Below are 15,601 nucleotides of genomic sequence, written 5' to 3' on the forward strand. Positions count from 1 at the left end.
ACCAACCACCTCTCCATCAACCTCCTCCATTTCGCCTCATCCATCTCTCCCCGATCCGCAATCTCCTCCGCCACAATCCGGTGCAATCGCTTGCGGCACACGTGCGCCACCTGCGCGCCGTCGTGTCCATTGTATAATCGACATCTCACTCGCCGTCTTCAGTCCCAATTCAACTCACTTCCTCTGCCCTATAATCGACATCTCACTCGTTCTCAAATTGTAGAACCATTCAATTTTGAAGCTCCATTTTCGCTTACTTCTCAGCCGCCTCTGTTTACGAACTCTCGGCCCTCTGAAATGGCGGTTCGTAAACTGAGTTAGTTCCGTATTCCCATGAAAAGGAAAGGGGGACGATTGAAATGGCAGTTCAAATGATTGTTTAAAACAATATTTGACGTGGGCCGTTGGATTTGCTAGCGTGTTTCGGATGGACGCCATCTGTGGGGTTGCAGAGAAGTGAACGGCTGAGATTTAAGGAAACAGTAATATTATGCCAACTGTACATCATCATTCATTTTGCGGAATTTTTTAAAACGCCTATCAAAATGAATATAATGAGGAGACGATGAAACACCCACCAATGTTCTGTGTAGTACAACAGTCAGCAACTATTACTTTCATTCATTCACCACCTTTATCCTCTCGACATATAATATTAAATAACCAACAACCCCAGCCAGCCTCAGGTTCTCTGAAATTGGCTTTTTTATTCAGTACAAAAATATCAAACCTTCACCCAAAACTCTATTCAACCTTCCTTCCTTCATTATAAGAATACGGAAGTTTTGACAAAAGCTTCATTGCCTATGTCATTACTGTGTGTCTGCTGCTGCTACTGCTTGTACTCTCCTGTGCCCTGTTGTTCTTGTAATCCTGGGACCTTGTCCCAACCCCTTCATACCCTCCTTCACCTACAACAACGTTCTTTTCTTCCTTTGACAGGTACTTGTCAACCTGAGCAGCTGCTTGCCGTCCTTCGGAGATGGCCCATACCACGAGGGACTGGCCCCGACGGCAGTCCCCGGCTGCAAACACTCCGTCTACACTAGTTGAGAAGCGGCCATACTCAGCCTTGAAGTTCGACCGGGTATCCTTCTCCACGCCCAGCTTGTCTGCTACTGTCTGTAAAATGCAAAGAAACAATACTCAGCCTCAAGTTACACAGCAGCCTTCCATGTGTGACAAGTGAATGTAATGTAAATAAAAAACACTAACCGATTCGGGACCCAGGAATCCCATTGCCAGTAAAACAAGATCGGCCTCTATTATTTCCTCGCTGCCTTCCACCTCCTTGAACTGGAACCTTCCGCTTGCATCCTTCTCCCACTGAACACGCACTACTTCAAGTCCTTTCACTACCCCACTTTCATCTCCAATAAACCGCTTAGTCAGAACCTCGTAGGATCTTGGATCTTTTCCGAATTTGGCAGCTGCTTCCTGGTGTCCATAATCAACTCGGAATATTCTGGGCCACTGCAATCCCAGAAATGGTGAGTGTCAAAACGTAACCCCAGAAATAGGACCAAGCATTCGCCCAATCATAGTAGTAGGAGGACGAAGGAAAATGAAGGCAAACCTGTGGCCAAGGGTTCCCTGGAGCCCTGGTCGGTGGCGGCTGAGAAAGAAGCTCTAGATTTACAATGCTACTGCAACCATGCCTTATAGAGGTTCCCAAGCAATCTGTTCCAGTGTCACCACCACCAATCACAACCACCTTTTTGTTCTTTGCAGAAATGTATTTACCATCTTCCAGATTGCTATCAAGCAAGCTTTTCGTGTTTGAATGAAGGAATTCCATGGCAAAATGGACTCCGGCAAGTTCCCGTCCAGGCACAGGAAGGTCCCTGAGACAAAACATATTTTCAAGGAATTCTTAAGGATGATCGAGATGTGCATCAAAATTCCTTGGATGGTAAATTGAAGAGACTTACCTTGGTTTTGTGGCACCAACAGCCAAAATGAGTGCATCATTTTCATCTCGAAGACGTTCAAGAGAATATGAAGGATCAGTTCCAACGTTAGCATTAACAACAAAGTTAACACCTTCCTCTGCCATAAGGTTAACACGCCGCTGAACTACATCCACTTTGTCAGTCTTCATATTTGGAACTCCATACATCATAAGTCCTCCAATTCTGTCAGCTCGTTCATACACTGTCACTGTGTGACCCATTTTATTTAGCTGGTCTGCTGCAGCCATGCCAGATGGTCCACTTCCAACAATGGCTACCCTTTTCCTGCATTCATCAACAAATTCTGTGAACAAGAAGTACACGGTCTAAAACAAAATGGTCATATTACGAAGTCGAAGTAACGAATGTCAATAGAAGCTGACAGAAAAACATCTGCTTACCCAGATCTCGTAAGGGGAGGCCGTGGAGTCATCCACCCCTCTTCATAGGCCTTGTCTATAATTGCACATTCAATGCTTTTGATAGACACAGGATTTTCAATAATGCCCAGAACACAAGATCCTTCGCATGGGGCAGGGCAGACCCGGCCGGTAAACTCTGGGAAGTTGTTTGTTTCAAGAAGACGATCCAGAGCTTCACGCCACCTATCCTGATAAACTAACTCATTGAATTCAGGAATTTTATTACCAAGAGGGCATCCGGAGTTCTCCTGAAATAATTAAAAACAAAAAAGAATGAAGGTCAGAAGACATACAAACGCTTATAAAATGAGATTCAAGCATGTTGTAAAATTTGGGAAAAAGACTGGGCAGTGATCATCATCACTACCTGATGGCAAAATGGGGTACCACAATCCATGCATCGAGCTGACTGAGTTTTTAACAGCGGCCCAGGTTTTGATTCTTCCATAACCTCTTTCCAATCACCCATTCGAACAGTGGGATCCCTGTACTTCACTCCCTCACGCTCATAAGCAATAAAGCCCCGATGTTTAATAGCATCAGGTATCTCAGTAGGTCTCTTTGGTGCTTCAATCTTTTCAACCTTCGGATCCAAATTCAAGTCAGAACCATACTAGTGAACAAAAGGTAAGGGAACTAGTCTAAGGGAACTCAAAAGTTACCTGTTTCGAATGCCCATTCAAGGAGGCAGCAGCCATTTTCTTGAGCTCCACAAATGCATCCTTTATAACAGCTGGGTCTGAAGCCTCGTTGGCGGCTTCTTGAGCTTTCTTGTCCAAGAGAACACGCTTATATTCCCTTGGGAAAACCTTAATAAATCTAGGCAATAAGTTCTCGAAGTTATCAAGGACTTCTTTTGCGAAGTTGCTTGATGTGTGACGCTGATGCTGCTGTATCATCATTTTCAGAGTCAAAATATCATCCTCTTCCTCAACTTTGTCCAGATCCACAAGCTCTAGATTGCATCGGGATTCAAATTGTCCATCCAAGTCTAGAACATACGCAATACCTCCACTCATACCGGCAGCAAAATTTCTTCCAGTTTTACCAAGAACGACAACAGTGCCACCAGTCATATATTCACATCCATGATCACCAACACCCTCCACAACAGCCTTTGCCCCTGAATTACGTACACAAAACCTTTCTGCTGCCATTCCATTGAAATAGGCCTCACCACATATAGCACCATAAAGAGCCACATTACCTATGATTATGTTCTCTTTAGGATCAAACAAACTCTCCTTTGGAGGGTAAATGACAATTTTGCCACCTGATAATCCTTTGCCAACATAGTCATTGCTGTCACCCTCCAGCTCTAGCATTATGCCAGAGCAGAGGAATGCTCCAAGACTCTGTCCAGCACTTCCAGTGAATTTGATATGAATAGTTTCTGAAGGAAGCCCAGCCATGTGGTAACGCTTGGTTACCTCATGGCTAAGCATTGTTCCAACAGCACGGTTAACATTGTTGATTGGGGATTCAATGTACACAGGAAGACTCTTTTCCAGCGCAGACTTTGAAAGTGCAATCAGCTTTTGATCCAAAGCCATGTCCAGACCGTGATCTTGTTTCTGCACACAGTATTGAGCAGCTTCAGGCCGTAGATCAGAAGCAGGTCTAAGTAACAGAGAGAGATCAATATTATCTAGCTTCTCATTTCGCCAAGCAACTTCCTTATCAACTTCCAACACATCAGAACGACCAACCATCTCGTTGACTGAACGAAATCCAAGCTGGGACATTATCTCCCTCATTTCCTCAGCTACCATAAAGAAAAAGTTGATCACATGTTCAGGTTCTCCTGCAAACTTTTCTCTAAGAACAGGATCTTGAGTAGCAATTCCAACTGGGCATGTGTTCTTGTGGCACTTCCTCATCATGATGCAGCCCATTGTAATAAGGGGTGCAGTGCTGAAGCCAAATTCCTCTGCACCAAGCAAAGCAGCTATAGCCACATCCCTTCCAGTTTTTAATTGACCATCTGTCTGAAGCACCGTACGACCACGAAGGTCATTAGCAACCAGAGTTTGGTGGGTTTCAGCCAACCCCAGTTCCCATGGAAGCCCAGCATTCTTGATGCCAGTCCACCTAGATGCACCTGTACCTCCATCATGACCAGAAATTAGTACATGATCTGCGTGGCCCTTAACAACTCCACTGGCAATTACACCAACACCTGCTTCAGACACCAACTTCACACTAATCCGAGCAGCTGGGTTGGAATTCTGAAAGCCAACAGAAAAGGAAAGAAAAAGGTCAGTAATCAAGTCTAAGAAGTTTGAATTTGTATACAATTGAGTTCACAAGCTACTTTACCTTGAGATCATGGATTAACTGAGCAAGATCTTCAATAGAATAAATATCATGATGCGGAGGTGGGCTGATAAGCCCTACTCCAGCTGTAGAATTCCTTGTTGCTGCAATTTCACCAACAACCTTGTGACCAGGAAGTTCACCACCCTCACCGGGCTTGGCCCCCTAATGCAATAACCAACATTGCAAATTAAAATACAGTAAATTTTCAAAGATATATAGCTACAGCTGTTACTTCGTCTCACCACATTCAATGTAGATATCAATTAAAGATGCAAAACACCCAGAGGTGCTTTGCAGATACAGCATCATCTGCCATGAACATAGTTCCATAAAAAAGACGAACCTCTTTTCCAATAGGAATGAAGAGGAAAAATGGAATCCAAATAAACAACCATATCGATTCAAACAAAATATCAAATGAATACCTGAGCCATTTTTATCTGAAGTTCGTCTGCATTTGTGAGGTAGTAACTTGAAACACCAAACCTCCCACTCGCAACTTGTTTGATAGCGCTTCTCTTTGGATTCATCGAACCATCAGGAAGAGGCTCCATTCGAGATGGCTGCTCTCCTCCCTCACCTTCAATAGAAATTTCATATAAAATGATCTTCAGGATATAACTAAGGTAACGATGTCAATATCTATTCACTAACAATGCCCAGAACTTGAGGTCAGAACCGAACGCACCTGTGTTCGATTTTCCACCAATTTTATTCATAGCCATTGCCAAAGTAGAGTGTGCCTCCAGAGAAATTGATCCATAACTCATTGCACCAGTGCAAAACCGCTTAACAATTTCACTAGCAGACTCCACTTCATCCAAGGGAATACTTGCCCCTGTCTCTTTAAATTTCAGAAGTCCTCTCAAATTGCATGCTTTATTTAATTCATGGACAAGCTTGGAGTACTCCTTATAGGCATTTACACTATTAGTTCGAGCAGCCTCCTGCAATTTTGCTATGGCTAATGGATCATTTAAGTGAATTTCACCACCCTTCCTCCAATGATAATCCCCAGGGTTTGGTAATGCTACAGCTTCCGCACTACCAGGCGGGAAAGCTCTAGAGGGAAAAGCCATTTCATGCAAACTAAGTGAATCACGAGCCAGCATGTCAAATGTTGCACCCTCTACTCTGCTAGGAGTTCCAGCAAAGCACTTGTCAACCACTTCTGATGAAAGACCAAGAGCTTCAAAAATTTGAGCACCTTTATAAGAAGCCAAAGTTGATATTCCCATCTTCGCAAGAACCTTCATCATCCCGTAGGTGCTTGCATTGAAGTACTTCTTAACCAATTCCTCTTTGGAATGGAATTCACCGCTTGATTTTGCTGGAATTCGTCCATCAACTTGTAATCTCCAGATGGCCTCCATAGCCAGGTAAGGGCATATAGCATCAGCACCAAATCCCACAAGTGTACAAAAATGGTGGACTTCACGGGGTTCAGCAGATTCTACTATCAAGCCAACTTGAGTGCGTAATAGATTTTTAACTAGATACTGATGGACAGCACCAACAGCCAAGAGGGAGCTCACAGCAACACGCTTGGTTGAGAAGGCTGGAAAATTAACAAGGAAAATATTAAACGGGTTAAAATAAAGTTTCATAACTAAAAGCAGAAAGCATAAATGAGAACGCAAAACACTAGAATACCTCTATCGGAAAGAACAAGGGTAGTATACCCCTCCTTAATGGCATCATGAGCTTCAGCACAAATCCTATCCAAGGTCTCTTCCAATCCTCTCCTACCAAGGTATTTTGGATATGTGATATCTAAAACTTTACTTCGCCAGCCCATATAATTCATCATTTTTATTGCTTCCGTTTCTTCATTGGACAAGAGAGGGCCTTCCAACGACAGAAGGTGACACTGTCCTTCAGTAGTTTCAGTCAGGTCTCCTTCTGGACCAATCATACATTGCATGGAGGTCACTATCTTCTCTCTGATGGGATCAATTGGAGGATTCGTAACCTGAGCGAACATTTGCTTGAAATACTCGAAAGTGAGCTTTTCTCTGTTGGACATGACAGCTAGTGGAGTATCATTTCCCATTGAACCAAGGGCCTCAGAACCATCTGTTGCCATAGGAAGCAACAACATCTCCAAGCCTTCAGTAGTGAAGCTGCACAAAAAGTTCAAATTGAGATTGCGGTTTTCCTTTGTTCAGAAATGGAATTGGATAGATTATGCAGCAGCTCAATATACATACCCAAAGGCTTTTAAGGGAGCGAGTAAACCATGTATGCCCATATTTTCCATGCTATCATCATCAGCTGACGTCTACAAGTAAAAAATGAGGAATAATCAGATAATATAATCAAAGGGAAAACCAAGTGTGACAAACCTCATACTTACAGGCAATGCTCCTGCAATTGCTGGAGAGATCAATTCAGATTTGTCAATCGAGCTAACAATGTCCTTTAGTTCAATCTTCTGCTTTTTAAGCCACTCTCCATAAGGCCTAGCAAGTGAATATTGCTGCTTCAAGGCTTCATCATCTACAACAACATGATTTTCAAAATCCACTAAAAGCATCATCCCAGGGTTGAGCCTTCCTTTCCTTGAAACATCCTCTGGTGCAATGTCCACTACACCGACTTCACTGGCCATTATAACTCGCCCACTGTGAGTTACATAGAAACGACCAGGCCGAAGTCCATTGCGATCCAAAGTAGCTCCAAGATAGCGGCCATCAGTAACTACAAACAACATTGTAGATAAACATAAACTTAGAATTCTCTTGAAAAGCAAAATTTTGAACTGATATAGAAGTGAATATATCATATTGTATTACATGAAATAAGAGCAGGTCCATCCCACGGCTCCATGAGACATGAAAAATATTCATATAATGCTTTCCTCTGAGGATCCATATTCTCGTCATTTTGCCATGCTTCAGGGATCATCATCATGACGGCTTCTGGAAGACTTCTACCGGCTCTAATTAAAAGCTCAAGAACACCGTCAAAAGCTCCTGTAGGTAGCAGCACCAAAAAATAATGATGAGAAACCACAGAGGTATCATCTATAACCGTGTACGGATAAGCACGCACACTACAGATATGCATGCAAACGCAAAGAGATGCAATGCAAAAAATAGAGATAGTTCACCTGAATCTGAAGAGCTGGAATCCACAATGGGTAATAGATGTTTTAACTCGTCTTCTGACAGACCAAGTTCCGTACACTTCAGTAGACCTTCACGTGCCTTCATCCTAAAGAATAAAGAAAAGTTTTCATCGGATCAAATCAATGGTGCAGCAAATAGCTCGCAAGATATTGAAGGAGAACAATCAGCAAGCATACCAATTCACGTTGCCTCTAAGGGTGTTGATTTCTCCATTGTGGCCCAAGATACGCATGGGTTGAGCACGATCCCAGCTAGGAAAAGTATTGGTTGAAAACCGGGAGTGCACCTGCACAAATATTTCAAAGACCCAATCTGTCACTTTCTTTTTTCCTTCTTTCGGTCAAAATATGATGTGAAACAACAAATTAAAGGCAGTAATCATCTTTGTTCAACCTAGAAGGTCATCAATAACCTAAGCTAGACAGATTCAAAATAATTTCTTTTCATATAACTATTGCAAGCTGAATCCCCGACAACTGATTCTGCCATTGGCAGCCTTGTGTTTCTGTAAATATGACTCACTTGGTAATGAGGTTTCTTACCAAAGTCACCCAACCATCCAATCCAGCATCCAAATTTAACAAGAAATCAAGGGAGTGGAAGAACTTAAGAGATCATTCAAACCTCAATGCCTCAGAAGTCATTCCTCAACCTTGCATCTCTCTTCAGTTACTGGTTGTTCCCATGCTGTTTGTTGGAGTATATGAAGTTAGTGGAGAGGAAGAAAGTGAATAGATAAAATATTTACCAGGGCCATGTAGCTCGTAAACCTTTCATTCCCAAGATCCAGATAATAGTCCTTCAACTGTATCGGCTTCAATTGACCTTTGTACACAATGGTCCTATAAAATTATGGCAGTGAATTTAAGTCATGACAATATGATAACCAAGTTTCATAGGAAATCATGAGAACTTCAAGATTCACCTCGAGGAGAGAGAACAAATGTAGAAGTCTTTAGCGCCACCGTGCTCGAGATTTAATGCAGCACGAATAGCCACCATTGAAAGCCTCCTTAATATGTACATCTATTTGAAAAGATTGAGATTCAATTTAACCAGATGGATCATAATTGCACAAAAGAAATTACTGTACCAAACCACCGAGCCCAAACGTAAACAGGACTGAAAATTAAAAAACTGAAGGGATCATCACCTGTTTTTCCAAATCAACTTTCGACCTTGCACTTGGGGTAAGGAACACTTGCTCAATCACAGGTTCCGTAATTACGGCAGACTTGCCCAATCCAGTATTGTCTGTTGGCACAGACCGCCATCCAAGAACAGAATGCCCAAGTGATTCGGCAACCTTGCACACAAATAGAGGATTGAACCATCACTTGTCTATTGTGTTTATATAAGTGTGTTGGTTAACTATGTTGTAGACCGAAATTTCAAAAATGATTAGGAAGCTGGAGCCCAAAAACAAGAGAAATAGATGAAAACAAAACTCAGTAGCAAGAAAATACCTTTGTAAATACTTTTTTACTTTCCTCTCTGCGGCAATCGGACGTGGGCAAGAAAAACATGCCAACGGCATACTGCCCCGGCGGTGGGAGCTCGAACCCATCATCTCTTGCCGCCTAAAAAGATACCAATTATCAGTACTGATAAGCAGGGATCGAACACGAGAAAAATGAAGCAGAAATCAGGCCAAACAAAAAAAAAAAAAAAAAAAATTGAGGGTACTTTCATGTGTTTAAATTACAATAAAACCTCAGTAATTATTCGTTACAAATACTTCCGCCATAAGAAACCATCGTTAGATGCAGACATATTCTTATCCAGATGTCAAAATTTTCAATAAATGAAAAGGGATTCAAAAAGCATGTAACCGCCATCAATATACTCATTTTTATCGTCGAATTCAGTCATGGAACCGTGACTAATCAGTATACTTGGATAATAGAAGGTGAACATAAATCGAAGAATAGAATAGATGGGATTTCCTCCAAGAAACTATCTTTTCGAAGAGAAGCATGAACAATCATAAAGGATGAATCAAGGTTGCAAAATTGATAAACAAATGGAAGAGGGAAAGCAAAACACAAAACCCGTACCTCTTTAAAGAACTCGTGCGGAAGAGCTAGAAGAAGCCCAGCTCCATCACCAGTATTTGCTTCGCAACCGCAAGCACCTCTATGTGCCATACGAACCAACATTTCCAAAGCATCAGTTATCTGCAATAAAGCAACATCACAGAAAGACATGAATAAAAAAATTCAAAAAAAATATACCCAATACATGTCCATGCTAGACAAATACACACCAAACGTTGAAGAGAAAACATTTTCAAGAAAGAATTCGATAATCCTAACCGTTTTGCGGCTGCTTTCGCCGGATAATTCAGCAACGAACCCAACTCCACAGGAGTCCTTATCGAATTTAGGATCGTAAAGGCCAAGTGGTTTCTCAGGCACAGCTGACAGACCCGAGCGGACTGCAAACCGGAACTTCGGCGACCGGCCAGGACCGTCCAAATGCCAAAACTGGACTCTCCCGGATCCCGGAGCCCTCAAACGGGCTCCAAAGAACTTCTTCTCCGAGACGTTTAACGACCTCGATGCTCCATTAGAAGCGGAGCATCGCGCAGCTCTGGTTGCCAACCGAGCTTTAGGGTTAACATTCAACTGGGGCTTAACAGAGGTCTTATCAAACGTGAAAGGAGCCGCCGGAAGCTTAAGAAGAGAACCAGATTTCGCCAGCATTGTGAAATTACACAGGGGATTAACAACACGATATAATATCAAACTTAAACGCTACAGCCAATGGAAATCGTTGTAACTAATTTTAGATTCAACTCAGCTAATCTTAGGATTAATTTTCAAATAAAAGCGCAGAACTTATGGTTGGAATTCCTGAAAACGAAATGGTTCTTGAAGATTAATAAGTGAAAGACAACAGAGGAGTATCTGGATTGGGTGATTCAGGAGATTAAGAGAAGATGAAGACGAACAAGAAGTGAGAGTTATTATATAAAACTATTTTGAAAATTTGGCCGAAAATTCTCGAAAATGACATTCAAATCTGAAAGCATGAGAATAGGAAGAATCCCGTTGCGACTCGCAGATCTTAGAGGAAAAGAGGTTTGAGCAACAAATTTTCCCGGAAGACCAGCGCGAAAATGAAAGGCAAAAGGAATAAGAAAAACGAGAAGGGGCGAAATGAAAGGCAAAGCAACCGAGAACTCAGCGGCAGCTCTGCTTTTAGGTTTCTTATTTAACCTTCCTCGCATGAAGAATGCAGAGGAGTGAGATTTTTATAGAATCCACAGTAGAGAGAGAAAGTGGAAGAGAGAGAAAAACTGGGGACCCACGAGAGCCCAAAGGAGGGAACCGAGGCCTACTTTCGTCATTTCACACAATCACTTTTACAACACAGAGTGACAGCTCAGATTTCTCCAAATAATCCACGTGGATTATTGACCCCACACCGAGATAAAACTTTTATCTCATATTCATACGTAAAAATACTTTCTTTTTTCTTTTTTTCTTTTTTTTGCTTAGCCGTCTTACGTCACCGTTTTAACGCCACTAGGTTCGGGTCCGAACCTGCAGAAGCGGAACGGAAAAAATAATAAAAGATAATTAGCCAGCACCGTAATAATAGAAAACGTCTTCTGACGTGGAATATTTGTTTGTTTATATTCTTTGAAAAAAAGGAAAGTAAATTACCACAAGATAGTAAATTTGACTCTCAGGAGGATAGAGCATTCGGAGGGTATTATTATTATTATTTTTTTTTTTTTAAAACAGAGATTTAATTTGTTGGTTGTTGTTCTTGGGAGCAGTTTCTGTGCAACGTTTACTTATTCCATAAACAGAATCTGAGGCCTACTGACTTGCCAAAAATAAGAATTATAATAATTATAACAAATTCTTATTATTTAAAAAATGGGGAGGGGGACAAGAAAGAGAGAGAATTGATTGGTGGAGGGTAAAATAGTAAATAAGTAGAGGGCTGGTAAGTAGCGTAGTGGACAAGTAAAACGGAAACGGTAAAACGGGAAGTTAGACAAATATTTAAAAATAATAAATATAAAAGAGGAAGCGACACGGCCAGTGGTATTTAGAAAAAGATGCCGCCACCTGATTATACGCGGCCAACGGTTAGCGTTTATTTCTGAATGGATTAAAATAATTTCAAACTAATTACAACCCAATATTATAATCATAGTGACATCAAATTATTTCATTAAACAATATATACAAATAATCAGCTATATTGTTTTGCTATCACAACACAAATAATCATACTTTCTACACCTATGACTTCAAATCTATACTATAATATAAATTATTAAGAGAGTACGTCATGTTACAAAAAAAACGTGCCGGTTTGCATTTGATAGAGTTGACTTGTCGTTTCTCTCGTCTTACGTTAAATCAAATTGTATTTACGTTAATAATTACCATAAATAACATTTTGGCTCCAGCGATAAAGTTGATTAACAAACAAAATATCGCAAAAAATAAGATAAGAGCAATTTTGATATTAGAGCGAACGAGTATACGAGTTTCATGGGAAAAAAATGAAAGCTATAAGGACTTTCTATTATCAATCATATATCAATTATATGGATTTTCATCGCTTTTTTTCAGGAACGGTTTCTTTTCTTTTTTTTTTGTTAGATATAAAAAGAAAATATGTTATTCATTATTTTTTTTATGGTATGTTTATTAAAAAAAAAAAAAAAAAAAACCTTATATTCATATAATTATATTCCTAACATATTTTTTTTTCTAATGTTAGATTATAATATAAGGAGGTATATGTATATATGTATAAATTTGTTCAATGTATACCAATTATTTTAAAAGATAAAATAAAAACAAATATTTCAAAAGTACATAATTTATTGTATTTATTTTTTTCTGGAAAGTATGTTATATTTCAGGTTGATGGGTAGTGGCAGTGGCTATTTTAAGCTAGGCAACGACGTCGTAGGTGTTCACACGGTTTGCTTGCCGCATCCATTACCCAACACGTGTGTAACTAATTATTATACCTTTCTTTATTTACAAAAGAAATCATCTTTAAGATTAATTAAATAAATAAATAAACAAATTTGATCCATATAAGGAAATAATTTATATCTGATTTAAAATCATTTTATTTTTAGAAATAAACCCATTAACTTAATTGTCACATATTATAGTTAAATATTTAGGAATTAAATTCTAAAGATATTACTAACAATGATAGAATATTTTTTATTAAGATCAAATGTTTTATTAGTAAGAAATAATTTATTCTCGAGCCATTAAATATGAGTATTGAATTATTTATACTTCATGGGTTTAAGAGGGAATGATTTTTTTTTCTTTTTTTACAATAATGTAAAATAAATATATGGTATCCATAATTATAGCCATCCATGTGCCACTTTGCAATATAAAAATAAAATGGGGAAAATAAAAAGGGAGGCTTTATTTTTTCCACCCAAAACATATTAAAATATTGCCTTTCAAAGGGAATCTGAAGCATATAATATAATAAAAGTGAAAAAGGCAAAGATTCAATTCTATTATATATATAAACTTTCATCAAATAATCTTTTTTTTTTTGTTAATAATTATTTAGTTCATGTATTATTTTTGTCCCTATATAAATATTTATGGGTATAAAGTTGTAATACTAAAATAGTATATATATATATTGTAAAAGTAAAAATATGCTTTATATATTGATTATCTATTTAAGAGAATTACGTGAGAATAAAGATTTAAAAAATTGATTTTATTCTCCTTTTTTTATTGGAGTTGTTGCTATTCAATTATGTCGATCATCTCTTTCATCCAAGAGTCCAAACATTATAATATAAAGTTTTATTTTCGTTTATTTTTTAAAATGGTTAGGAAAAATGCACCCAATTTTGAATTTATTTTATGAGGAAGCAAATTTGCTTGGTCACAGTTCATATTATACGTTTACATGGACCGAGGAATTAAGTTGTTTGACTTCTTATAAGCACACTAGCGTGTCTTTGCCATACTAGCTCTGTTGCTTGGCTTATTTAGGCACTGAGAAGAGATTCTCGGTGCACTCTTCTCACTTCATTGTGAATTAGGTCAGAAGAGAACCAAACCAAACAAACCCGAGAGCTCTACGTGTTGGCAAAATGAAATGCTTATTATCCGTTACCTTTATCTCTATGCCTAAAAGAAATGAGATGTGACTTATTTAGAAAGTGTTGGATTGATAAGTTATTTTTATAATCAAACTAATAAATATTTTTATATGAACGTTATTTGAAAGGTTCATTTTCTTTATATTCGACATAATCTACTTAAATTATTTGTTTCGACAACAACTTCGTTTCTTTTTTTTTCCTTTTGGTGACTTTATATCAAATCTAACGTAAAAATAGTTTTTAGATAAAAACCATTCTTAAGCTACGAAGAAAAAGAAAAGGCAAGGAGACGTGTGACAAATTTAAACTCGATACCATATGTTATATTTGTATGTTCACATTTTTATCATACAGTATAATAATAATAAAGAGAGAACATGGAAATCTCCGCAATTATTAAATAATTTCACGTTATTCAAGGGACAATAAGGATACCAATAAATTAAAAGGAAAAATAAAATTGGAGGTTTTGACCTTGAATGGGTTGGTTTAATGGAGTGGCTTATTTATTTATTATATTCACGAACATCAAGACGAGAAAGATTCTAATATATAAAGTAAATAAAGTATTTGTAATTTTTTAAAATTAATAAACAATAGAAAAGAGCATAATTTGTGATATTTTATCCTTTATATAATTCTATTTTTTGGAATTTGAATTAATGTTTGTTAGCCAATCAAAATTTAATTACAAATAAAATATTCAAATGAAAAGTTCCCTTTGGTGTAAAGCTATCACTTTTCTTTTTCTCCTTTTTTCCAAAAGTCTAACTGGTTTTGGAGTTTTGCTTTCTTACTTCTTCATTTATGAAAATTCCTATTTAAGAAAATTTCTTCCCATAAACTAAATTTATAACGGATGAGGATTATATTCATGGTCGTGTCCCCGTCACCGCTTACTCCCTACCTTACTCTGCTGTACATATAAAAAATAGGAAAAAATTCGTTGCACAACTCGATCCCTGTAAAATACATAGAAATGTTTGTAGATATGAGTATTAAAATAGGAGGTGAGAACATGAACAAATAAGGGGAAGATCCGACCTTTGCAAAAATACATGAAATTTTTTGTAAAGATGGATATTGAAATAGGAGGCGAGGATAGGGACGGGAACGAGGAAGGTGAAGACATCTTCATCTTTGCCCCCATCTCGTGGGACATCTCTCAAGGTCACTCAACATAAAATTGCTCAATTATTTTAACTACCAGATATGGTCTCCACTCATTCACGCGTTCTTAAAATAATATAAATTTTTGGGTTTAGGTTAAAACCTAGAATGATTAATCTCAAAAAGGGTTAGTTATATATATCTCGATTAGATATTTCCCCGTAATAAAAAACCAAATTTATAAAAGAAACTTCGGCAAGAAGAAGAGAATTTGGATTCTAACTTTCTCTTAAACTTAATTAATCAATGGCTCGTATATTATAAGGAGGTAGGTTAGGTATGCAAATATAAGAGGAAGCATGTGCACCATTCTTCTCATTTCCTTCCATTTCCATCCCTATTTGTCTCCAAAATAATGCCATTAAAAAAATTTGGGTAACCCAAAGCCAATACTAAATTGCTTTATTTAGCTCTTGCCCACATCTCTCCCATACTTCACTTTTTTAAAAATTAAAAAAAAAAAAAAAAAAAAAAAAA

At 38.3% G+C, this 15,601-nt stretch overlaps 1 protein-coding gene across 3 annotated transcripts; it reads right to left on the reverse strand.

The window, feature by feature from the left end:
• Positions 1-488: 488 nt before the first annotated feature.
• On the reverse strand, positions 489-11,060 carry LOC111449255 (glutamate synthase [NADH], amyloplastic-like). Of its 3 annotated transcripts, none has more exons than XM_023089079.1 (22): positions 10,140-11,060; positions 9,882-10,001; positions 9,291-9,404; positions 8,978-9,130; positions 8,750-8,850; positions 8,573-8,666; positions 8,001-8,110; positions 7,806-7,909; positions 7,489-7,668; positions 7,050-7,393; positions 6,904-6,974; positions 6,347-6,816; positions 5,382-6,251; positions 5,119-5,273; positions 4,694-4,855; positions 3,037-4,602; positions 2,742-2,948; positions 2,354-2,622; positions 1,932-2,237; positions 1,577-1,844; positions 1,216-1,473; positions 489-1,122 (listed from the first exon to the last, which is right to left on the reverse strand). In XM_023089079.1, the coding sequence occupies exons 1-22, from the start codon at positions 10,527-10,529 to the stop codon at positions 805-807; spliced, it is 6,630 nt and encodes a 2,209-aa protein (XP_022944847.1). In that variant the 5' UTR covers positions 10,530-11,060; the 3' UTR covers positions 489-804. The 3 variants fall into 3 exon arrangements, with proteins under 3 accessions (XP_022944847.1, XP_022944846.1, XP_022944848.1); XM_023089078.1 differs by having other exon boundaries at positions 2,742-2,957; XM_023089080.1 differs by lacking the exons at positions 8,573-8,666; positions 8,750-8,850; positions 8,978-9,130; ... (1 more) ...; positions 9,882-10,001; positions 10,140-11,060 and adding an exon at positions 8,449-8,511 and having other exon boundaries at positions 2,742-2,957.
• Between the last annotated feature and the right edge of the window lie 4,541 nt (positions 11,061-15,601).

Source organism: Cucurbita moschata, unplaced genomic scaffold (assembly GCF_002738365.1).
Source record: "Cucurbita moschata cultivar Rifu unplaced genomic scaffold, Cmos_1.0 Cmo_Scf00011, whole genome shotgun sequence".
Lineage (NCBI taxonomy): Eukaryota > Viridiplantae > Streptophyta > Magnoliopsida > Cucurbitales > Cucurbitaceae > Cucurbita > Cucurbita moschata.